Source organism: Mobula hypostoma, chromosome 24 (assembly GCF_963921235.1).
Source record: "Mobula hypostoma chromosome 24, sMobHyp1.1, whole genome shotgun sequence".
Taxonomy (NCBI): domain Eukaryota; kingdom Metazoa; phylum Chordata; class Chondrichthyes; order Myliobatiformes; family Myliobatidae; genus Mobula; species Mobula hypostoma.
Genome location: NC_086120.1, coordinates 43675151 through 43701746, shown reverse-complemented (window position 1 = coordinate 43701746; position 26596 = coordinate 43675151). Strand labels below are relative to the sequence as shown.

Here is a 26596-nt window from a genome sequence, read left to right as displayed (position 1 = left end):
CTGCTGAGTTCCTCCAGCGTGTTGTGAATCTTATGTATTTATTAGGGTGACGGGGTGGAGATAAGTCTCTCCCAAAGGAGGAGCTAGCCTGAAGGTCACCCTTGGGTAAGTTATAGCACCTGCTTAGCCCCCTGATCAGGGTCATGTGAAGCCATGGGAGCAGGTGGTGGATGGTCATACGAGCAGCTGATGCATATCACCAGTCCTGGTTATGTGACCACTGACACCAGCCAGACAATCTCTGTGGAGTATTGATAATGACTGGGGTCACCCATCTTGTAAAGACACTGCCCAGAAGAAGACAATGGCAAACCACTTCTGTAAAAAGATTAGCCAAGAACAATCATGGTCACGGAAAGACCATGATCACCCACGTCATACGACACATCACATAATGAATGAACGATGTATTTGTATTTATTGTGTTTTTTTAGTGCTGCGTCAATCGGGAATAACAATTATTTTGTTTTCCTTACACTTGTGTACAGGAAATGAGATTAAACAATCTTGAACCTTGAACCAGACAGGTGATACACACTGGAGCAATGGAAATAGCCAACTGGATCAGCATTGTGCTGCACTGATCAGTGATGGGTCCACTAGCATTTGTCATCGATATTAATAATTTGCAGGACATTGCAGGCAGCGTAGTTAGTAAATTTGTGGATGAGACTAAGGTGTCAAGAGGATCTGGATCAACTGGAAAAAGTGGTGAAAGGAAAGACACGTGGAATTTAACTCAAACCAGTGTGCAGAGATAGATCTTGGTAAGTTAAACCAGGATAGGAAATAGACAGTGAATGACAGGGCTCTGGGGCTTGTTTTAGAACAAGGAGGCAGAGGTGTACAAGTATATAAATTCCTGTAAGTAGTGACACAGGTAGACAAGGGTGATGAAGCTGGAACTATGACATGCTGATCTTCATTGGATAGGGTAATGTCTACAGGAATTAAATTGCCGCGTTACATTGCATGCACCAGGAGTATTTTATCAGATATGTTTGCCGTACGACGGGCAAGGTATGATTAAGCTCAAGGGGATGCAGAACAGATTCACAACCATATTGCCGGGATTGGAAGGCTCAAGTTATGAGGGAAGATTGGATCGTCTTGGACTGTTTTCCCTGCAGACGCAGTGACTGAGGGTTGACAGGTTTAAAAAAATCATCAGTATTGATCAGATGGATGATCATAAAGTGCAGCAGAAAGATGGACTGAACTTTGCTCCTTTGTCTTATGGCCTTTTTACAAGGTAGGAGACCCTTAAAACTGCCAGAAGTAATAGAAGCAGCTACAATCACAATGTTTAAAAGAGTAGGCAGGTACACGGATAAAAAAAAAGTTCTTTTTTTTGGGTGGGGGTGGGGGGAGGAATATGAGCCTAGATCTGGAAAGCAGCTCGGTAACTGGACCAGTTGGGCCTGATGTACAACTGTAGATCTCGAAATAAGACCAATGGCTATGCTTAAAAACTCACTGTTCAATTTACACAGGATTCACACAACACTGGAAAGTGTCAACATTTTAGTGGTTAAAAAAAGAATGTACTACCTAGATGGAGTTACAAAACTGTTCTGCACCAGCGGTAATAATAACAACAAATACACTCAGTAGCCACTTTTAGGTACAAAAAAAAAATACCCAGTGAAGTGGCCAGAGTGTATTTCTGTATGGTGCTGTAACCTTTCCACTTCAAGCATGCAGACATGGTCAAGAGGTTCAGTTATTGTTCAGATCAAACATGAGAATGAGGAAAAAATGTGATCCAAGTGATTTACTATTTGCATGATTTGATTGGGGCACTTCAGCACTAAATTAATCCTGCAGCTATGCCCATCAGCACAGCGTTGAGGACTCACTTTTGGGGACTCTGCAGTTTGCTGTCTTTTTTTCGTACATTCGGTGTTTGCCAGTCTTGTTGCATGGGTTTTTCTTTGAACGGGTTCTATTGTGGTTCTTTGGTTGTGGCTGCCTGCAGAAGATGAATCCCAAGGTTTTATACGTATTCTAATAATAAATGTACTTTGAGCTTTAACCACAGAGTGATTGTTGGTGCCAGACAGGGGGGTCTGAGTATCTCAGAAACTGCTGCGAGAACTGAAAACATCCAGTGAATGGTGGTTCTGTGGGTGAAATTGCTTTGTTAATGACAGGGGTCAGGAGAATGGCCAGACCGGTTCAAGCTGACAGGAAAAGGCGACAGTAACTCAAATAACAGTGGTGTGCAGAAAAGCACCTTTGAACGCACAACACGTTGAACCTTGAAGTGGCAGGGCTACAGCAGCAGGAGTCCATGAACATTCAATCAGTAGCCACTACAGGAGGTACCTAATAGAGTGGCCACTGAGTGCAGAATTGTAATTTTACATTTCCAATATCACTTGACTAGCAAAATGCAGAATGACAAGATACTTTGCTTTTAAGCTACTTATAGCATAACATTCTGGAAAAATGCACATCTTTTGGTTTTCCCCATCCTCTCCCACCACCATCCCTCCTTGAATTCACCAAATCTGAACGCAACAAATCACTTGCAAAACACCATCTTACACTATGTTCTTGTGCAGACTATCAAGTGACGTTATACTATATCACACTTTATGTCAGCCTGTCAATCTTCAAGCTATGACACTCAGGGACTTGTGCTACTATTATTTTGTGACTGTATGTGCTGGTTCGTAACGGTATGTGCAGTGTGTGACTGTGTCTGCTGTGTTTTGCATCTTGGTCCCACAGGAACAGTATTTTGTTAAGCAGTATACACGTATGGTTGAATGACAATTAAACTTGAACTCGAACAGAATAATTGTTAGTAGAGTACTCACAAAACAAATAAATTAAAGGCCATGAAATGTACACTGCAGCATTCAAGTCCTACCTGTTGTAATCTTCTATTTAAAGATAATCACTTTATCATTCAATATTATAACCAAGTAGTCACTGGTGCATTAATCAACCCACAAAATTTGCATTAGATTACGATCTTTAGCTAATATTGCACTTGCGTTATTGAAAAGTAACTTGTTATTTATGACTTATAAATTTTTAATTCCACACTATGCAAAGGTGCTATATTCAGATTTAAGATAAGTTCCTACTTGGTATCATCTGCCACTTCAATCTCTGCTGGAGCTGTGATGGGTGCATTGGAGTGTCCTGCTGTGGGGTCGTCCGTGTTCAGCTCTCCATTTGTTGAACTCACAACCTTTAAAAACAAATCCAGAAAATGAGTAGGTTTCTTGTTGGACAACTAAGAAAAATAATTGCAAATAACAATTTTATAAAAGTCTGTTTCTTCCAAGAAACCAGGACAAAGAAAAACAAAAGGATTTTAATTCTAATGGTTAAACACAAGAGATTCTGCACATGCTGGTAATTCAGGGCAATATACACAAAACGCTGGAGGAACTCTGTGGATCGGGCAGCATCTATGATAGGAATAAAGAGTTGATGTTTTGGGCCAAAGGTTTCAGATGAAAATGCCGACTCTCTATTCCTTTCCATAGACACTGCCTTTCACACACGCCTGTCATCATCCCATCAGGGATAGGGATCCTTTAGCCCTCACCTACCACCCAACAGCCTCCACGTCCAGTACATAATTCCGCGTAACTTCTGCCATCTCCAACAGGATCCCACCACCAAGCACATCATTCCCTCCCCACAACTTTCTGCAGGGATCGCTCCCTATCCATTCATCCCTCCCCACTGATCTCCCTCCTTACACTTACCCTTGCAAGTGGAACAAGGGCTACACCTCCTCCCTCACTACCATTCAGGGCCTCAAATAGTCCTTCCAGGTGAAGTGGCACTTCACCTGTAAGTCTGTTAGGGTCATATACTGCATCCAGTGCTCCTGGTGTGGCTTCCTGTATTTCAGTGAAACTTGTCATAGATTGGGAGACCGCTTCGCCAAGCACCCATGCTCCGCGAAAAAGCCGGATCTCCCAGTGGCCACCCATTTTAATTCTACTTCCCATTCCCAGTCTGACACATCAGCCCATGGCCTCCTCTACTGCCACAATGAGGCCACACTCAGATTGGAGGAGCAACACCTTGTATTCTGCTGGGTAGCCTCTAGCCTGATGGTATGAATATAGATTTCTCAGACTCAGGTAATGCCCCCACCCCTCTCCTTCACCATTCCCAATTCCCATTTCCCCCTCTCACTGTATCTCCTCACCTGCCCATCACCTCCCCCTGGTACTCCTCCCCCTTCCTTTCCTTCATGGCCTTCTGTCCTCTCCTATCAGATTCCCCCTTCCTCAGCCCTTTATCTTTCACCAATCGACTTGCCTGGTCTTTACTTTTGTGGCTGGGGTGACTTGGGTCCCCAAAGATCCTTTTGGCCCTTTTTATGCACCTGTCTCTGTAAGTGTCCTGAATAGTGGGAAGTTCACATCTACAGATGCGCTGGTCTGTCCGCACCACTCTCTGCAGAGTCCTGCGATGGAGGGAAGTACGGGTTTTACTAGAATCTGGTCACTTTTGGTCACCCATCATTTCAAAGATTGATTGTCATTTCTCTTTCCAAATTTGGGACTGTTAATCAAATTAAAATTTCAGATGGTCACAGAAGTACCTCACCTAGGTTGAGACTCCATGCCAGAACTAAAACATTGCCTCACTGCTGATAAGTTTACTTCCACATGTTATGTGTGCATAGAGCAAAAACAACAGAGTAGTATAATTAAGTGTTTTTATTGAGTCATGTTAGTAATGATACACTCTGGGCAACTTAGTGTGGGAGTGACAAACCGGGCCGGCCGAAACAAAAACGTGCAGTTGAAAGAAAGAGACAGGCAGAGAGACAGAGAGAGACTTTTGCACATGAGGCCCAATCAATTTACCATGCGATCGATCAGCCACATATGCTCTCACCCCACTTTTGCAATCGATTAGATACGGTACACCACAGATAAAATTTAATTCTTATATTTGGATAAATGCAGAAAATCCTCCCTATGACTGACTCAATCAATATCACCTAAAGGTAATTTAACTCCCTGTTTATCTACTTACAAATCATTGATTTCACTTTTCTTTTGTGGATGTTTTTCTTCCTCCAAATACCTTACAAATTGCTTACAATATGAGAATAGACCTACCCTAAAATATTTCTTGGTCAATCTTAAACTGATAAAATTCTGTGCTAGATTGGAGAAATGCAGCACAATGTTTCCTGGGTTTTTTTTTAGCCCTGCTGTGAAAAAAAGAGCACGTGATTCACAAATAAAAATTCTCAGTTAAATTGATCAAAATCCCTGGTTGTAATACTCATATAAGAGAACAAAGGGTTGGGGGCTGAATACTTTTACAAGGCACTGTACATAAACTATCTTATGCATTTATATTTATTGTGTTCTTTATTTTATTGTATTTACTGTTTTTCTTTAGTATTTGTACAGTTTGCTGCCTTTTGCACATTGGTTGGTTGTCCGTCCTGTTGGGTGTGATCTTATATTGATTCTATTGTTCCTTGTATTTATTGCGATTGCCCACAAGAAAATGAATTTCACTGTTGTATATGATGACATATGCAAATGATAATAAATTTACTTTGAACTTTTTCTGTGCGGCATGGGATCTGGAGGAACAATTATTTTGTTCTCCTTTACACCTGCATATTGAAAATAACATTAATTAATCTTGAATGTTGAAAATTGTTGCTGTTGCTCCTCTCCTCACCTTGCGGTGCACTGGGTGGCAACCTTGTCATTTCTTCAGCACTTGTCTGTTTTTTTTAACCATGCTGAGTAGCTAGCTCGACGCTCAACCCAGCATGGATGGAAAGCGTGGAAGTAGCCGGTTGGGTTTGAATCTGGGAGCGCTCACCTCAAAGACCGGTGCAGGTGCCACTACACCACAGGCTAGCGGATTGAACATTTTGGAAGTCTATAAATTGGTAATAGTTAAGCACCAATTTCTGGTTGCACTTAGCATTAGAGTAATTACCATCTACGAGTACCACAAGAAAATTTCTCATTAACTGTGTACGTGGGCTTGTTTTGCTGTTGTTGGTTTGTCATTTGTTGTGTTCTGTATTGTTCTGCTGAGCATGGGCCAGCATGCTATGTTTGCACTGAAATGGTGTGGCGACACTTGCGGCTTGCACTCAGTGCATCCTGAGGTGCGTTGGCTGTTAATGCAAGACACATTTCACTGTATGTTTCCATATACACGTGACAAGTAAATCTGAATCTGAACTGAACTGTATCATGAACATCACTTGAAATCCAGTTACAGTGTTAAAAAAACAAGGTTGAGAACATAGGTGTTAATTACTGGAGATATTAGCTTGTGGAAATGGCATGTCAGCTTTGTAAGGGATGCAGGAAGGTACCTGAACAGAACCAGCAAGCCTGTCTGATGCTAGATGTGTTCCCAAATGATGAGCACTGGGCTGGCAGCGGGTATGTGGTTCCCATGCTCCATTGCGATCTGCCAACTGCCAACATTTACGGTGGGTTGGGGGCCGGGGGTGGGGGGTGGGGGGGGAGGAAGAGAAACAAAAGAAAAAAACCAAAAAACAGAAAAAGTGAGGGAAAAGTCATGCTAAAAGCAAGCAGATACAGCAATTACAAACAGAGCAAATTAGTAAATCAGCCAAATTAAAATCACAGAATGCATTAAAAACAAATGGCAATGAAGAGGTAATTTCTATAAGCAAGCAGAAACAAAACAGTAAAGGTGCAAGAGCATTCGATGAAAAAATGGCTGCTTCCAAAAAGCAATGCATACTTTTATTTGTAATCCATTTTAGGATTTTGAAGTTTCCAATTTTAATTTTTAAAAAGTATTTCAAATTATGTTTGTGTGATTATTCTTTATACAAATCGGTAAATAAGTCCATCAGAGCAGGCAGCTAAGCAAGACAGGTGAAGATTGTGAAGGTGCAGGGTACAAACTGGAGAGCTGTCATTTGATTAGTACTCATTCTTACAGGGCAATGGAGAAATAAACTTTGATAGTAATAGTCACTTAGGGTTGACAGCAACAGAAGCGGTTCAGCAGGAATTGGCAATTCTTTATATCAAGTTGTACGTCTGCAGAATGCGTTTTTATCTGTTAATATTATTGTGCTATTACTTTGTGTGTTGTATGTTGGTCCTTGAGGAACATTATTTTGTTGAGCCGTACACTTGTGGAGGCTTGAATGACAGTAAGTTTGAACTTGAACATGGCGTTTTTGAATGAATTCAGAAAAGTTAAGACAGTACATAGACAGTACAGCACAGGCCTTTCAGCCCACGATGTTGTACCGGCTCAAAACACCGACTGTTTCTTTCTCTCCATAGATGTTGCCTGACGTGTGTATTGTTCTGGTTTTCCAGCATCTGCAGAACCTCTTCTGTATATGACGCAGTGACAACACTAATTCTCTTGGAAAACAGATGGTTAGAAACTTTGCAATTAGGAGCTGGTGTAGGTCATTCAGCCCTTCAAACCTGCTCTGCTATTCAATACAAGAACGGCTGATCCTGTCTCATTATCATATTTCCACCCACTCCATTTCCATTGGTGCCTTTTGTATATAGTGCGTTATCCATCTCTCCTGTAAACATAGTTAGTCATTTCGCCTCCAATGCATTGGTTTGAAAGTAAGCAAGGTTCATAACAGAGTGAAGAAACATCTCCCCATCTTAGTCTTAAGTGTCTTAATTCCACAACTGAGATTGTGACACCTCATCTAGACCCCAACATCTTTCTGTATTCCAGTCTGTCCATCATGTCAGAATTCTGTAGGCTTCAACAAACCATGCAGCACAGGGCGCCCAGCCCACTGAGTTGTCACTGCCCTTCAAACACCTATCATATTTTATTCTCCCAAAGTTCCCATGGGCTCCACCTAAATACTCAGCTACACACTAGGGGCAACTGACTTGCGTGTTGTGAGGTGCAAAGAACCACAGCACCCAGAGGAAACTTGTGTGATCACAGGCAAAACATGTAAGCTCCAAGAGAGAGCAGGAGACCGGACAGAACCTGGGTGTCTGGCAGTGTGAGGAAGCAGCTCCACCCTACTCCTGCATTGTAGGGTAGAACTACTTTCTCATCTGGGATTGAAGGGCTTATCATTACAGGAGTGTTTGATGGCTCTGGGCCTATACTCACTGGAGAATGAGGGTGGATTTCATTGAAACCTATTGAATGTTGAAAGGCAACGATAGAGTGGATGTGACGAGTGTGTTTCCTATGGAAGGGGAGTCTAAGACCAGAGGACACAGCCTCAGAATAGAGGACGTCCATTTAGAATGATGAGCCAATGAGTGGTGTGTCTGTGGAATTTGTTGCCAAGGCAGCTGCAGAGGCCAAGTCATTGGGTATAATTAAGGCAGAGGTTGATACATTCTTGGTTACTCAGGGCATGAAGAGATATGGAGAGAAGGGAGGTAATTGGGGTTGAGAGGGAAATAGATCAGCCATGATGAAATGGTGGAGCAGACTTGAGCCAAATCCTTCTGAGCTCTCGTGTGGCATCTCACCACCTCAGGATTCATTCAGCAAGCATGGAGCTGAACTCCTTGAGAAAATTTGTATTTGCGGACTAAAAGACTGGAAAGGAGATGCTTGTGTTGAAATATTTAAAAGAAAAAAGTATTTTCAATTATTTTGCACCATTATTGTTCCTTCCAAGACATCACAAAGCACGGAGTTTGATGTTATCCCCATGACCACGTGGGTTTCCCCTAGATGCTCTGGTTTCCTCTCACATTTCAAAGACACACAGGTTACGGTTGGCAAGTTGTGAGCATGCTATGTTGGTCACGGAAGCGTGTCGACACTTGTGGGCTTCCCAGTATAATCCTTGCTGATTTGAGTTGATGTAAATCAAATGTATATTTTGATGAATGTGACAAATGAAGCTAATTTTTATCTTTAAATATATTCATTGTTTATATTACAGTAACCAAGATTAATGTTGGAGTTGTGTACAAGCCATTATTTTTGCTCATCTCTATCTACAATTAGAAGTAGTTTTAGTTCAGGGTGCAGCTTATTTTCTCATCCTGATGCGTTCTGCAATAAAGTTCACACAGAGTAACTCAGTATCAACAAGGTAAAATGAGGCTTTTGTCCTGATGCTGTCATTTGATTTTAAAATCACTTTGAATTAAGTTAAAACCACAGCAACGCTCAAATTCAAACACTATGCACGGAATTGCTCATGAATGAGTGAAGCATTATCGGACGCATGTCACAGACCTGTGTAATAATTAAGTGATCCAATGAAAACTTTAACAAATGCAAAGCTCATTTTAATATTCCATTACATGTTCAATAGTTTCTCTTCACAAACTTTTCATCATCTAAACCAAACATACAGATACACTAAGAGAGAAAGAAGGTTGCAGCAAATACCACTGTTCAAAACAAAGCAGCCTGCAAACATTATGAACTAGTATTAAAAGAAAAAGATGATGTCATGGTCATGCAATAACCAATTCTTCTTTTCCTTCCTGAATTTCAACTTCTCTATTTCAGAGGATGCGATAACTACCAACATTAATCTAAACCCTCCAATGATGAGTTACCATAAAATTACCTTTCTCTTTGATTTCAACAGACAACCTGACCATTGTGCCACCCTGGTTTATTCATCAGCCATTCTAAAACTGCTTTATACACAACTTCCCAGGAACAGGCTCTGATTCCGGTCTCTGTGGCACCATTTTTCCCTCATAGCTTTGATGACCATCAACACTATTTTCTGTTCCTGCACAGAATATAAAGTTTTCAGCTCTGCATTTTCACCTGGTGGAACTCGGAATCTTTCTCTCCCTTTTTCAAATCCTGCAACGTGATACAGATTAGTGACAAGTATTCAATAAAACTAATGACTCCAACAATCGTTGGGATGGCACCTCCTGTTACTTTGATTCCTGTACAAACTGTACTCTATTCTCTATTTCTTCAGCTCTATTATATTTGTTCTGATGACATCAGTATTACCAAGATATTTTTGTTTTTCCTTCATCGTGGTCTTCCCTCCATCATGATCAACAGAGCCCTGAGTTCTCCCTTTTGTTGATAATATACAAATATTTAATCTCTCTTGCCTTCCACCCTATCAGAAATTCCTTTATACCACTTTCTTCCCTTTCATAGTCCCTGCATCTGTACTTGACAAAACTTGTCTCACAAGTGATTCTGCAGATACTGGAAATTTAGAGAAACACACACAAAAAGGTAGAGGAACTCAGCAGGTCAGGCAGCATCTATTGGGGGGGGGGGGATTAAGTACTTAACATTATGGGCCAAGATGTCAACTGTTTATTCCTCTCTATAGATGCTGCCCGACCTGCTGATTTCTTCCAGCATTTTGTGTGTTATCTCACACATTTTCCAGTTCCAATACAAGATTTTCAACTTGAAACACTAGTGTTTCTCTCTCCACAGATGTCACCAGACCCCATTATTTCAAGTGCTTTTGCACTTCTGATTTTCAGTATCAACAAATATTTTAATTTGCTCCTTGTGTAGGCAACACTGCTTTAATATTACCCACTACACTATGGCAGAGTCTCACTACAGCTGTGAGGATTCAAGTTATCTCATTTCTACATCTTTTAACAAAGATAATTTCATGCACATAAGTTTTCTATTAACGTACTAGTATTTTGCCAGAAATCTAGATCACCTTGGTCGGCTCACTGCTAGAACACAGTAGAGAATTGTACTTCTTGCATTGTACTGCACATGTAATGGAACAAAAGGAGATTCAAGAGAATGTTCGCAAAGCTAGAAAGGGTTGGCTAAAATGAGGTGGTGTTTCCTTTAAAACTTAACTGATTTTTATAAAATTAAAAAAAAATTATGACAGGTTTCCTTTACCAGACTTGTTAATATCTACAGGTGATAGATTTAAGTTAAAGAAACAGAGGGAAAACTGAAGATGGTTTTCCTCCACCCTAATGACAATAGGGATCTGGAACTCTGTCTGATCAAACCATTTACAGCAAGGGATTGCAGCCTTTCTTTGTGCCACGTACCTCTACTATTAACAGAGGGTCCATGGAGCCCAGGCTGGGAACCTCCAATTTAGAGGAGCCTTGATATGCAATAACAAGGACAGGAAAGGAATAGCTTTGGGGGATGAAGTTCACACAAAGTGGGCCGGATGGCTTCCTTCTGCTTTTAAAAGTATTGTGATTCTGTACCATTAAGCTACAATTATAACAGAGTAACATATAGCACTGTGCAAAAAGTCTTAGGCACACTTGCACAGTACAGCAGTAATTTTATGCATCGCACTGTACCGCTGCAATAAAAAGAAAAATAATAAATTCATGTCACACACACAAACTGCTGGAAGAACTCGGAGCGGGCCAGGCAGCATCTATGCAAAAGAGCAAACAGTCAAGGTTTCATGCCGAGTCCAAGTTGCTTTGAATTCCAGCATCTGTAGATCTTGCTTGAAACTTCATGTCAATTGTGAGTGATGATAAACCTGATTCTGATCTGGGTCTCTATTGTGGACTGAGAGTGGGAAGGGGGGCAGGGAGAGGGAATCATGGTTGCAAAAAGGGGAAGAGAGAAGGGAGGGAGTGGGAAGCACCAGAGAGACATCCTATACATAAGAACATAAGAAATAGAAGCAGGAGTAAGCCATCAGGCCCGTTGAGCCTGCTCTGTCATTCAATAAGATCATGGCTGATCTGACCATGGACTCATTTGTAATGACCAATAAACCAATTGTCTGGAATCAAGTGACCTTGCCTGGTGTTTCAAGGTTGTGTGTGCTCCCACCCATGCCACCCCGCCCAGCCCTGGCACTTCTTCTCTGCCACCTGACCCACACCCTTCCCATGACACTCCATCCTCAGCATACACATCACTGAGGATCTCACGTGGTCTGTACATAGCGGCTATGTGATGAAAAAAGCACAACAGTGCCTCTTTCACCTCAGACAGTTGAAGTAGTTTGGTATGGGCCCCCAAATCCCAAGAACTTTCTACAGGGGCACAATTGAGAGCATCCTGACTGGCTGCATCACTGCCTGGTATGGGAACTGTACTCCCCTCGATCGCAAGACTCTGCAGGGAGTGGTGCGGACAGACCAGAACATCTGTAGATGTGAACTTCCCACTATTCAGGACACTTACAGAGACAGGTGTATAAAAAGGGCCTGAAGGATCGGGAACCAGTCGCCCCAACCACAAACTGTTCCAGCTGCTCCCATCTGGAAAACAGCACCGTTGCATTAAAGCCAGGACCAACCAGCTTCAGGACAGCTTCTTCCACTAGGCCATCAAACTGATTAATTCACGCTGATACAATTGTATTTCTGGGTTATATTGACTGCCTCGTTGTGCATACTACCTATTACAAATTATTATAAATTGCACATTTAGACGGAGATGTAACGTAAAGATTTTTACTCCTCACGTTTGTGATGGATGTAAGAAATAAAGTCAATTCAATTATTTTAGACGTATTTTATTTTATTGTGCACAAGGTTGTCAAAGGGTGCAGATTTTAAACTGCTGTCTTGAGATTATACCAAAACATTTGCTGGCAGTTATTTGAATAATACCTACTTGGTCATTTTCACATTTCCTAAACATTACAGTTATTTCACAGAATTCCCGTTTCTGATTAAATCATTCAAGTGCGTACCTGTTTGGTTAGTTGTGGTGCTTTGTCTCGGTTGGGTGGTGACAGTGGTATGTCAGCGTGGATTGAACCGATTGGAGTTGGCTGAAGTCAATGGGGTTGGGGGTAGGGAAAACAAAAAGTCACATTACAAAACGTTTCTGTTGTTTCCTTGAGCCGCATTGAAACAGCTTTTTCTCATTAGAGTATATTAAACAACTGGAGATCCAGCTAGCTTGTATTAATCAGCATCATGCCTGGGGTGAAAACACCCTTGAAACAGGAAAATGAAAGAATAAATTAATAGACACACAAAATATGAAGCACAGAAAGAACAATATAATAGTACCAAACTAAGACAGAGAATGCCAATAACACCTAGTAAGGAATAAAAGTACATTCTAGACTGCTTATGCCCACTCACTGCAGGACAACAGCACTGAGCTACACTAGTCTATAACACAATAGATGCTGGAAATCCAGAGTAACACACACAAAATGCTGGAGGAACTCAGCAGGTCAGACAGTATCTATGGAAATGAATAAACAGTCGACGTTTTAAGCTGCGATCGTTTGTCAGGTCATCAAGTCCAGCTTCCATGCCAAAGAGTAGATCGCTGATGGGATAGACCTGCTGTACTTGAAGTTCTTAATGTCCAGCATTGTCTTGTGAGCGTAAAAAAGACATTAAAAAAAAAAGACAAGAACACCTTTGGTTGGCTTCTGAGAGGTGGCTGCATCTGAACGTGTCGTCATCTTACCAGAAATTTACAAAATATGCCTGTGATATTAAGCCTGTCTCTGGTCAGGCCACACCAAGAATACTACACTGACCCCCACGACCAAAGCATGAACAGTAGATCCCAAGAATCTCACAGGAAGCAAGATTTAGAGGCCATGAGGAAGGTCTAAAAAACCTTGGATGAAGCCTTCAAAGGGATGGTGCAGGACTGGATCCAGAAAGAGAATACATTGAACTAGGTTGAATAATGGTTTAAATTCACTTCAGGTTACAGTAAAGTATGTTTATAAATACATGCAGAAATGCTATGCAGGAACTTGAGAGGAAGGCAGTAATCTTGCCAAAGATTCAAAGAAAAGTTACATGAATGGATTGCAGCTTGAAAGAACCTCAGGGGAACTGAATGACCTCAGTTTATGTACTCAAGTAATCTACAAGAGGTAGACAGAATTCTGATTAAAATATGAAATGGGGGGAGGGGCGGGGTGTAATCAGCAACAATTACAGACATGCTGCTGGAATGACCTGCAGTGCATTTTGCAGGTAGTGCTCACTGCAACCACCAACACACTGGTGAAAAAAAATAATTGTTTTGGGTGATTCTTCCACTGACACGGGCGGCTCTGGGCTGCATGGTAGCAAAGTGGTTAGTGCATTGCTTCACAATGCTAGCGAGCTTGGTTCAATTCCTGCCGCTGTCTGTAAGGAGTTTGTACGCTCTCCCTGTGACCACATGGGTTTCCTCCAACTGCTCTGGTTTCCTCACCCATTCCAATGACATACAGGTTAGTAGGTTAATTGGTCACATGATTGTGACTGGATGATACAGGCTCACTGGACCAAAAGGGCCTCTTACCATGCTGTGTCTCTAAGTAAAATTAACAGGCAATACTGTTAGGGCTGTAATTCCTGCCTCTCAGGAAACCTACAGGTCAACTGTTAATCTGGATTGACAACACCAATCTAGTTTTCACTTTGTTCAGGGGGGTGGTGTACATCAGACTTAACATCCCTTATGTGGTAGGCCGGGGTACAGCATCCATATTTGTTAAAATCCTTGAATGCACCAACCTTCCAACCGTTCCTTGATGGCATTCCCATGTACATCGATTCTTCTCTGTACATTGCCAAAGTAGCAATAATACGTGAATCTTGACAACAGGATGATGCATTATTCAACTACAAACATGAAACTCAATTTAAACTTCATGTGGACAATCTCATTAGCAATGAGGGTTGTTCCACAAGGATCGAAGACTGGTGTTTAATCATCAAGTAATCAATTCAGAACAAACTTCAGAAGGAGGAAGAAATGTGATCTAAGTGACTTCAATGGTGGAATGATCGTTGGTGCCAGGCGGGGTGGTTTGAGTATCTCAGAAACTGCAAATCTCCTGGGGTTCTCACACACAAGTCTCTAGAGTTTACAGACAATAGTGCGAGAAACAAAAAAACATCCAGTGAGTGATAGTTCTGTGGATGAAAACACCTCGTTAATGAGAGACATCAAAAGAGAATGGCCAGACTGGTTCAAGCCGACAGGAAGGTAACAGTGAGTCAAATAACCACGTGTTACAGGTGGTGTACAGAACAGCATAACAAGTCGCACTTTGAAGTGGACGGGCTGCAGTAGCAGAAAACAACAAACATTCGGGAGGTACCTATTAGTGAGGTCACCGTGTACATTCAAATGCAAATCCATTCGCATGCTAAAATTCATCATCTCAACAAATAACAGGTGTTATTTTTGGTGACTTCCTACTCTGTACATCTTGGTTTCTTCCCATTTAATTAGTTGAGCCCCAAGTATACAGCTCAAATCAATTAAGGATTGAAACTCGTGGTCATGATTTTCTTCTCCCCAAGGAACACCAACATTAAATGACTGGATTTTTCTTTGCTGCTTTTAAAAGATTCAGAGCACAAGAGATGGTTTAAAAATTTGATAGGCCATTCAAAATTTGTAATATACTTACTAATGGTTTGCCAACCCAATCATATTCATAATCAAACACAAAGCCATTCCTATCGAACAAGTCTGTGAAGAGTTTTCTCAGATATTCATAGTCTGGTTTTTCAAAAAAATCAAGTCTTCGTACATAGCGGAGGTACGTTGCCATTTCTTCTGTAAAAAAAGGGAAATAAAATCAAATTTTGTACTTCAAAATATTTACAAATAACCTTAGTAATATGTACAAGTATTTGTTATGTATGCACAGAGCAAGAATGAAAACAGAGTAGGAAAATTAAATGTCCCCCCCACCCCCGAGTTACAGATGCAGGAAGTAGTTTGTGAACCTTTTGCAGTTACCTGGTTTTCTGCATTAATTACTCAAAATATAGTCTGATCTTCATCTAAGTCACAATAACAAATACAATCTGCTTAAACTAATAACACACAAACTATTGGACTTTTGGAAAAGTATGTGAACCCTTGTCTTTAATAACCGGTAGAACCACCTTTAGCAGCAATAATCACCATCAAACATTTCCTGTAGCTGCTGATCAGACTTGCACAATGGCTAGAAGGAATTTTAGATCATTCCTCCATACAAAAATGTTTCAGTTCATCAATATTTCTGGGATACCTTGCATGCACAGCACTCTTCAGGTCATGCCACAGCATCTCAATTGGGTTAATGTTCAGACTCTGACTTGGCCATTCCAAAACATAAATTTTCTTCCTTTTAAACCATTCTGTTGTTGATTTACTCTTGTGTTTCGGATCATTGTTTTATTGCGTCATCCAACTTCTATTACGCTTCAGGTGACGGACCTCTACCCTGACATTCTCCTGTAAAATGTCTCGATACAATTTTGAATTTATCGTTCTCTCAATGAGTGCAAACTGTCCAGGCCCTGAGGCAGCAAACAGCCCCAAACCATGATGCTCCTTCCACCGTGCTTCACAGTTGGGATGAGGTTTTGGTGTTGGTGTGCAGTGCCCTTTTTCCTCTTAACATAGTGGTGGGCAGTTCTGTCAAAAAGTTCAACTTTTGTCTCATCTGTCCACGGAACATTGTCCCCGAAGTGTTGTGCAACATCCAGCTGGTCGTTGCAAACTTGAGATGTACAGCAAGGTTTTTCTTGGAGAGCAGTGGTTTCCTCTGTGGTGTCCTTCCATGAACGTCATTCTTGTTCAGTGTTTTTCTTATAGTGGACACATGAACAGAGACTTTAGCAAGTTCTAGAGATTTCTGCAGGTATTTTGCTGTTACCCTTGGGTTCTTTCTCACCTCCCTCAGCATGCACACTACGTGTGATTTTTGCAGGACTTCCTTTCCTAGGGAGAGCTGTTCTGGTGTTATTAATTTAGGCAGATTGTGTGTCTAGTATTGTGACTTAGATGAAGAGCAGACCAGATTTTAAGAGTAATTAATGCAGAAAACCAGATAATTGCAAAGGGATCACAAACCTTTTCTTGCAACCGTACTCTATTATCAGTGCACGCTGGGTAACTTACAGTGTGGAGCGACAATCCGAGCCTGCTGAGATGAAAACATGCACATTCAAAAGCTCGCCCCAGAAGAGAGTGCCACCTGCACATAACAGCCCCACTCGATTCAACTGCGATCAATCAGCTGCATGCACACTTGCCAATTCTCACAATCGATCCAATATCATTTAAGTATATGCAACAAATAGATCATACTGGCTCATGATGCATCTTAGATGCTTTTTATTTGTCCCTATGCATAATTATTTTAATACGTTAATTGTGAAGAAGATGCATATGGATCCCTTTCGGTGCATGTCCTAATTCAGGAGTTAATATAACCGAGCCTTCCTGGATATAATTGCAACCCATTGTTTTCTTTTCAGATTCTTCAAAGCAGGTATTCAATTTGCATCTTAAGTTATACCCAACAGGATTTATGTTTCATGTTTAGTTAGAACTGAAACTGTAATGGGGAAAAAATATTTCTTAAGAAAATCAAATGAACAGACCTGACAAAATCTGATCTTTACAATGTCGCATTGGTTCACAGTAATTACCTTCTGCTGACAGTCTGAACTTAACTGCCTAACCTTTGACCAATACCATTACTCTTTGCTGGTGGCGCAGTGGCATCCTCACCCAGAGGGTGCCAGAGGTTCTGGGCTCGAGTCTGGCTGGCTCCTTGCACGACTTTCACCTGGGCTGTGTTGAGCGTCAAGCTAGCAACTCGGTCTTGTAAAACAGACAAAACACTAAAGAAACGGCAAGGTTGCCACCTGATGTGCCAAAAAGGCAGGGGGAGGAACTTTACCTTTACCTTTTACCAATATCACTAAGCAAGAGGTCCACAGACCACAGGTTGGGAACCGCTGTTCTAGACAGACCACTCAGACATGTACAATTTGCTCACAGAGAGAGAACGTGGATTTGTAATGGACAAAGCCAGTTTTAACCAACTTAGCTGGACCTCATTTTTGAGAATGTACCTTAGATAGTAGGAAATGGCATTTTTACATGAACTGTCTTTTAGGCTTTCAACATAATTCAAAATGAGAAATTGTTAGCAAAAATCAAAATATGCAATTGGAAACAATATACTGACTGAATTGGGAAATTTATTAGAAGGTGGATGTTAGAAAAAAGGGATAATAAATAAATACCCTATTTGGCAGGACGGTACCAATTGAGATATCTGGAGACTTTTCACTGCATAATAAACAGACAAGGGATTGCCCTGGCAAGTTATGTAGTTGGGAACATAATCCAGAGAGGGACACAAGACAGACTTCAAAACTGTTTAATGTAATTTCCAAGTCACAAGTGTAAAGGAAAATTAAATAATAGTTAATTCAGATCTGATGCAGCACAAAAAAACTCTAAGACAATGAATACAATAATAAAAAACAATAAATAATATATAAATACATAAGGAGGTTATATACATAGATTGATTGTAGATTATGTACATAAAGTGATGTTAGACACAAGAATGTTGTACATACATAAAGTGACTCTGACAGGAAATGATAAAGATGGTGGGGGGTGTGGAGGGGTGGGTTAGTGGGTAGAAGGGTTGATCAGCTTTACTGCTTGGGAAATTAAACAAACAAAGCTGTAACTGGTCATTCACTTTGTGACAATATCTTCCTGAAATGCCTCTGAGACCAAATCAAAACACAGAGGCTTACAAAAGTAAAGTAGATGCAGATGAAGTACAAATCATTTGTGATTTAACCGGAGTGGGCTATAAAGTTCCAGTGACCCCTGCAATTGAATTATAAACATTTGAAAGATAAGAAACTGAAAATGTACTGTATCTACCATTGGGTGGATTGTAAAGTTGCCGTGGGACTATATAAAGAACTTTCTCATATAATCTCTTAGCCAAAATAAAATGAATTAAGCAGTCTTTATCTAATCATGTCTGTCAGATTTTACTTTGCACAATATAACAACATCAGGACTCTAAAGTAGCTAATTGTCTGTGAATCACTGGGAGAGACACAGTAAAAAGTGCCATGTTAACATAAAGCTGCCTTCTGGTCAAATTAGATTCAAAGAAGAAAGGTTTCATACCTGGGAAATTGTCACACAAGACTTCAATTGGGGTAGCTCGTTTGGTGTCACCTATTTTCTGATATCTTTCTTTTAATGTGTCAGCCTATAACAGAGAAAAAATAGGAGCACTAAATTAAAAACAAAAACAATATGACACTTGACAAATACGTTATAATACACACGATTATATAAGGTTTCCTACGGCATGTTCCACAGAAATGTGCTAAAAGATTACCTGGGCTTTGTGATGGCTAAAGTGTAACTGAAACGAAAATGGAACTCATCGTTAAACAAGACTTTACTCATTGCAGATATGCAGAATATTAGATGCATCTTTATTTTCTTGTGTAATAGAAACATAGAAAACCTACAGCACAATACAGGCCTTTCGGCCCACAAAGCTGTGCCGAACATGTCCTAGGCTTACCCATGGCCCTCTGTTTTTCTAAGCTCCATGTACCTATCCAGGAGTCTCTTAAAAGACCCTATCATTTCCGCCTCCACCACCATTGCCGGCAGCTCATTCCACACACTCTTCACTCTCTGCGTAAAAAACTTACCCTTGACATCTCCTCTGTACCTACTTCCAAGCACCTTAAAACTGTGCCCTCATGCTAGCCACTTTAGCTCCGGGGAAAGGCCTCTGACTATCTACACGATCAATGCCCCTCATTATCTTGTACACCTCTATCTGGTCACCTCTCATCCTCTATTGCTCCAAGGAGAAAAGACTGTGTTCACTCAACCTATTCTCATAAGGCTGCTCCCCAATCCAGGCAACATCCTTGTAAATCTCCCTTCCTATGGTTTCCATGTCCTTCCTGTAGTGAGGTGACCAGAATGGAGCACAGTACTCCAAGCAGGGTCTGACCAGGGTCCTATGTAGCTGCAACATTACCTCTCGGCTCTTAAATTCAATTCCATGATTGATGAAGGCCAATGCACCGTATGCCTTCTTAACCACAGAGTCAACCTGCGTAGCAGCTTTGAGTGTCCTATGGACTCGGACCCCAAGATCCCTCTGATCCTCCACACTGCCAAGAGTCTTACCATTAATACTATATTCTGCCATCATATTTGACCTACCAAAATGAACCACCTCACACTTACCTGGGTTGAACTCCATCTGCCACTTCTCAGCCCAGTTTTGCATCTTATAAATGTCCCACTATAACCTCTGACAGCCCTCCACACTATCCACAACACCCCAAACCTTTGTGTCATCAGCAAATTTACTAACCCATCCCTCCACTTTCTCATCCAGGTCATTTATAAAAATCACAAAGAGTAGGGGTCCCAGAACAGAACCCTGAGGCACACCACTGATCACCGATCTCCATGCAGAATAAGATCAGAGATTATTTTTGGTATTAAAGGAGGGGGGGAGGAATATTACATATTTGCGAAGGTGAGCACTAACTTGTGTAATATAAATGCATTAGCTCTAAGGAGAGAGAATGAAATGAGGAGATTCACTCAATTCACTTCAGAAACCTGTGAGAAATGATAATTGGTCAGTGCCCAAAAAACAAAAGTGAAATTATTTTGGGCATAATTGCAGGTGCAGTAGGGAAAACAAACTCCTACTCACTCAACACAACTGCAGAGAATGTCAAATTATCTTGTCTTTTAAGTACTGCTAAGGCTGAAATAATTTTCGACTGGGTTTTCTTGAAGAGTTTGATGGATAGTACGCTTGAAAGTCCCTATAGCACAGGGTGATAATACAGCCACGGACAGTAGGGAATACCAAGATCAAGCACAAGTTTAATGTCATCTGACTGTATATTTTTACAACCGAATGAATCCCAATCCAGTCACTTGAACACACAAATGATGAGATCGAATCTCCAGTGCTACATTATTGAAGATGTCATTTTAAAGGACATTTTAAGCTAAAACTCCATCTGTCGCAGACCTGCAGAGAGTTGACAACTCAGCCAACTCCATCACAGGCACAACCCTCTCCATCAGAGGGTGACTGAAGGCGGTACCCATCATTAAAGACCCTCATCATCGAAAAGGTGCCATCTTCTCATTACTACCACCAGGGAGGAGGAATAGGAACTGAAAATGCACACTCAACATTTCAGGAACACCTTCCCCTCTGCCGTCAGATTCCTGAACTGACTATGAACACTACCCCTTTACTTCGCTCTCTTTTTGCATTGAGTTTTAAAAAATATTTCTTACTGTAACTTACAGCATATTTTAGGTATTACAGTGCACTGTTGCTGTACAAATTTCACAGTACATGCCAGTAATAATAAACCTGATCCTGTTTTTTTTTTACAAATGGAAAAGAATATTTCCATTTTGAGCAGTTTGTAGAAAACATATCTCTGTCCTGACCAATATATTTTTCATTTAAACCTCATCACTAATGACAAGTTGTGGTTATTCTGATCTTGGTAACTGCAGTTTGTGTTTAACCTAGTGGCTGCAATTCCAACAATGTATAAATGAATAAAAAGTAATTCAGTTCCATAAAGTGCTTTGGGATACTCTGAAATGAAGGTGAAAGAGCTGCACAAATATGAGTACTGGATTCATTGAGTAAAAACGAGGAAGAAAGAGCAAGGAAGGGGTGTAATCAGGATAAACATACAACCTCTACACAATCATACTACAGTAACAGTTGCCTTATTAAATTAATGAATACAGCTCTTTTCCTTTCCTGTAGCTGAGATTTCAGAACTAGAGGGCAAATTACTGTAATGACTCCCAAGTGGCTATAATAACAATTTTAAACTCAATTGACAAACAAGAGAAAATGTGCAGATGCTGGAAATCCAAGCCACACACACAAAATGCTGGAGGAACTTGGCAGGCCAGGAGAAAAAAAGCTGAGGAGTGGATTTAAAAGATGGAGGAGGAGAGAGAGAAACACTGGGTGACAGGTAGAACCTGAAGGGGGAGGGGTGGAGTAAAGAGCTGGGAAGTTGATTGGTGAAAGAAACACAGGGCTGGAGAAGGAGGCTCCTGCTGAGTTCCTCCAGCATTTTGTGTGTGTTGCTTGGACTGAATAGATAATGGAACAAGTGGATTGCCAGTTAAATTGGCCGCAATCTCACACCCACCTTACTTCATCCTGCCTTTCCCAACCAGGTGGCTTCATCTATCACTTTCTAACTTGTACTCCTTACCCTCTTTATCCCCACTCCCATCTCCTTTTCCTGGCTTCTTCCACCTTTCCTTCCAGTCCTGATGAAGGGTCTGATTGTTTATTCATTTCCATGGATGGGGCCTGATCTGCTGAGCTCCTCCAGCATTTTGCATGTGTTGCTTCCTGATACTGATGATTTACCGTATTTAGAAGTACTAAAGATTAAACACCCAGACTACGCAAGCATTCTACTGCAATCTTTGAAAATTCAGAGCATCAGCTGTAAGCAGCTTCAAAGCTTTTCTCATAGCTACAGCATTTGTGTGGTTGGTCCAGTTAAACTACTGGCAAACAGAAACCCCTCAGAACCTTCACGAGAGACCGGTAATGCTTGGAATTTAGAATCTCAGGTAGGTATGCTCTTTTATACAGGAGAATGCCTTACAACTATGCTGCAGAAATGTTACTTGCCACTTGGGGCCAAATTGCACAAAGGCTTTGTCACATGGTATTGAATGAGTAGGACAGGGGACCTTAATTGATAGGAGCAGGAATTACTCATGTACAAAGACGACATGGGCAATCTCATGAGGCAGAAAATGTGATAATAATAATTAAGCACAGCTGCAATAATTATATATAACAAAATTAACAAATTCATTATAGACTGTACCTTCAAAAATAGTTAAATTCAAAAACACAAAACTGACAACGTAGGTGCCATCAATTATTCAAGTAGTTCCAGGATATTATTCATACTTTGAAAATAAATTGTTCACTAGCCTGCTCGGTAGAATCTTATAAATAGCGATTTAGCAATATGTAAATCGGATTAAAGGATTTATAACTCATTTTGGCAGAATCAATCATTCAATACAAAAAAGACAATAATTTAATGCAAAGGCTAATAGGATCAGAGAAAAACAGAACTGACGTTAGCTTACCCAGTGAAATAATAGCTGCACTCAGTGGCCACTTTATTAAGCACACCTGTTCACTGGCTCGTTAATGCAAATATCTAATCAGCCAAACATGCAACAGCACCTCAATACATCAAAGCATGCAGACATGGTCAGGAGGTTCAGTTGTTCAGAAAAAAAACATCAGAATGGGGAAGAAATATGATCTAAGTGTCTTTGACCATGGAATGATTGTTGGTGATAAATGGGATGGTTTGGGTATCTTAGAGACTGCTGATCTCCTGGTATTTTCACACACAACAGTCTCTAGAGTTTACAAAGAATGATGTGAAAAACAAAAACATCCAATGAGTGGCAATTCTGTGGGTCCAAACACCTTGTTAAAGAGAGAGATTAGAGTATGGCCAGACTGGTTCAAGCTGACAGGAAGGTAACAGCAGCTGAAGTAATCATGCATTACATTGGGGGTGTGCAGAAGTGCAATTCTGAATGCACAGCACATCAAACCTTGAAATGGATGGGCTCCAGCAGCAGAAGAGTTATTTATTTATTTAGAAATGCAGTGTGGAACAGGCCCTCCCAGCCCAATGAGCCATGGGCTGAGACTCCGCCCGAGGCGTCAACTGTACTCTTTTCCATAGGTGCTGCCTGGCCTGCTGAGTTCCTCCAGCATTTAGGTGTGTTACTTGGATTTCCAGCATCTGCAGATTTCCTTGTGTTTGTGAATGAACTGCGCTACTCAGCAATTCACCATCTTTAAGCACAGGATAATTTATAATGACCAATTAATCTACTAAACAGGGTTCTACTCTTGTACCTAACAAAATGGCCAGTGAGTATATATTTAATGCTAGATTTTAAAGTTCAAAATTACAAAGTCTAATTCACACAATAAAACAAATGAACTGTGATAAAAAAGCAAGATAATACAATTTTATTAGAGTAAATAGAATCCAGTTTTATTCTTGGAACTGCCCCAGAGTGAGGCTTCATTCTAGATTGCTACTGCTAGGGGATACCAGGAAGTGAAAGTAATGTGATGGCAATTTAAAAAGATCATGGGATGAAAAGAAATGTGAAAAATTGAGTATTCTTTAAAACTTCTCATCACTATTTAATTTTTTCCAATGGAGGTTGAAAGCCTGATAGCTTACTGATATTTCAAATGTCCCCTTTATTATTCTATTACAATGATTGGGTGGCAGGGTGAAGGCAGGGCTCCATCATATGAGGTGTACGATGCTCCTTCCCTCTGCTAGCCGGCAGGTCACCCTTGGGCAAGATGTAGCACGTACTTCAACCCCTGATCATGGTCACATGAAGCCACCGGAGCTGGTGGTAGATTGTCGTATGAGCAGCTGGTGTATATCACAAGTCCTGGTTATGCAATCCACTGATGTCAGGCACACAATCTTTGAAGTGTAATGATAATGACTGAGGACACGCATCTTTGTAGACACTGCCTAGAAGGCGGTAACGAAAAACCACTTCTGTAGAAAAATTTTGCTAGAACAATCATGATCATGAGACCATGATCTCCTACATCATATGATATGGCACAAAATGATGATGATTACAACGATATCATAAAGAAAGTGGGTTTAACAAAATCCAGTATAGAAATAATGCAAAGATGATCAAGAATCATGGAAGCCACAATCTGCTATGATGGAGTATTGCTCACCTTTAGACCTTGCCAAGGTAAACTACCACGCAGGAAGTACATAAACATGTGACCTAGTGCTTCAAGGTCATCTCTTCGACTTTGTTCTGTAAAGAAAATAGTACATTTACTTAATTTGATATAATTCAATTACTTCAATAAAGTTTGCTTCTGTATTGGCAAATTATTGAATTGTTGGAACTTGGTCACTTTAGCAGTTGTTGCATTTTTTGCACATTACCTAATTTTTTTTTGGATGGGATTAGGAGAAAATAAAGAGGGTAACCAGGTACAAGTTTTCAGCAAAGTTTCACTTATTGAAATATAAGGAATTTGAGCATAAAAATGCTCAATCTGTTGTGTGTAAAGGACAGTTTGCTCATTTGTCTTTTCCAACCAATAGTTTCCTTAAAGTTGTTATAGGTGGGGTGGTAATGTGGATAAACTCCCATTCCCTCCTAAATGCTCTCAATGTCGTGTGTCTCAAATAGCCTCTGACAACCATGTCCAGCTCCTGGCCTTCATGTGTGACTTAGCTACTGAGCCCTACAGAACCATTTCTGCTGACAGAAGAGGCAAAAGCCAGTTACTGGTGCCTTAAAAACCAGTCGCATCATGCAGATGGGGCTTATCAGCCATGGCTGGCAGCTCATCTTAGGAGAAGAAACAATCTCAAGTCAAGTCAAGACACTTTTTATTGTCATTTCAACCATAACTGCTGGTACAGAACATAGAAAAATGAGACAATGTTTTCCAGGACCATGGTGCTACATGAAACAATACAAAAACTACACTGAACTACGTAAGAAAAAACACAAAAACGACACTAGACTACAGACCTATCCAGGGCTGCATAAAGTGCACAAAACAGTGCAGGCACTACAATAAACAATAATAAATAAACAAGCAACATACATCAAATTTGCTGGTGAACGCAGCAGGCCAGGCAGCATCTATAGGAAGAAGCGCAGTCAACGTTTCAGGCCGAGACCCTTCGTCAGGACTAACTGAAGGAAGAGTGAGTAAGGGATTTGAAAGCTGGAGGGGGAGGGGGAGATGCAAAATGATAGGAGAAGACAGGAGGGGGAGGGATGGAGCCGAGAGCTGGACAGGTGATAGGCAGAAGGGATACGAGAGGATCATGGGACAGGAGGTCCGGGAAGAAAGACGGGGGGGGGGGTGACCCAGAGGATGGGCAAGAGGTATATTCAGAGGGACAGAGGGAGAAAAAGGAGAGTGAGAGAAAGAATGTGTGCATTAAAAAGAGTAACAGATGGGGTACGAGGGGGAGGTGGGGCCTAGCGGAAGTTAGAGAAGTCAATGTTCATGCCATCAGGTTGGAGGCTACCCAGACGGAATATAAGGTGTTGTTCCTCCAACCTGAGTGTGGCTTCATCTTTACAGTAGAGGAGGCCGTGGATAGACATGTCAGAATGGGAATGGGATGTGGAATTAAAATGTGTGGCCACTGGGAGATCCTGCTTTCTCTGGCGGACAGAGCGTAGATGTTCAGCAAAGCGGTCTCCCAGTCTGCATCGGGTCTCACCAATATATAAAAGGCCACATCGGGAGCACCGGACGCAGTATATCACCCCAGTCGACTCACAGGTGAAGTGATGCCTCACCTGGAAGGACTGTTTGGGGCCCTGAATGGTGGTAAGGGAGGAAGTGTAAGGGCATGTGTAACACTTGTTCCGCTTACACGGATAAGTGCCAGGAGGGAGATCAGTGGGGAGGGATGGGGGGGACGAATGGACAAGGGAGTTGTGTAGGGAGCGATCCCTGCGGAATGCAGAGAGAGGGGGGGAGGGAAAGATATGCTTAGTGGTGGGATCCCGTTGGAGGTGGCGGAAGTTATAGAGAATAATATGTTGGACCCGGAGGCTGGTGGGGTGGTAGGTGAGGACCAGGGGAACCCTATTCCTAGTGGGGTGGTGGGAGGATGGAGTGAGAGCAGATGTACGTGAAATTGGGGAGATGCGTGTAAGAGCAGAGTTGATAGTGGAGGAAGGGAAGCCCCTTTCTTTAAAAAATGAAGACATCTCCCTCGTCCTAGAATGAAAAGCCTCA

The 26596-nt window shown here is 41.3% G+C and overlaps 1 protein-coding gene across 4 annotated transcripts in view; it reads right to left on the bottom strand.

Moving 5' to 3' along the window:
• LOC134337478 (casein kinase I) overlaps positions 1–26596 on the bottom strand; it is a 157201-nt gene that overhangs the window by 6133 nt on the left and 124472 nt on the right. For 3 of the 4 annotated variants that reach the window (XM_063032525.1, XM_063032526.1, XM_063032527.1), the window contains 5 exons: positions 24548–24633; positions 18856–18940; positions 15317–15465; positions 12623–12703; positions 3099–3205 (listed from right to left, as the gene is read on the bottom strand). In XM_063032525.1, coding sequence (XP_062888595.1) covers positions 3099–3205; positions 12623–12703; positions 15317–15465; positions 18856–18940; positions 24548–24633 — 508 coding nt within the window. The remainder of the gene's footprint in view (positions 1–3098; positions 3206–12622; positions 12704–15316; positions 15466–18855; positions 18941–24547; positions 24634–26596) is intronic. The other variant, XM_063032528.1, reaches the window with a different exon arrangement.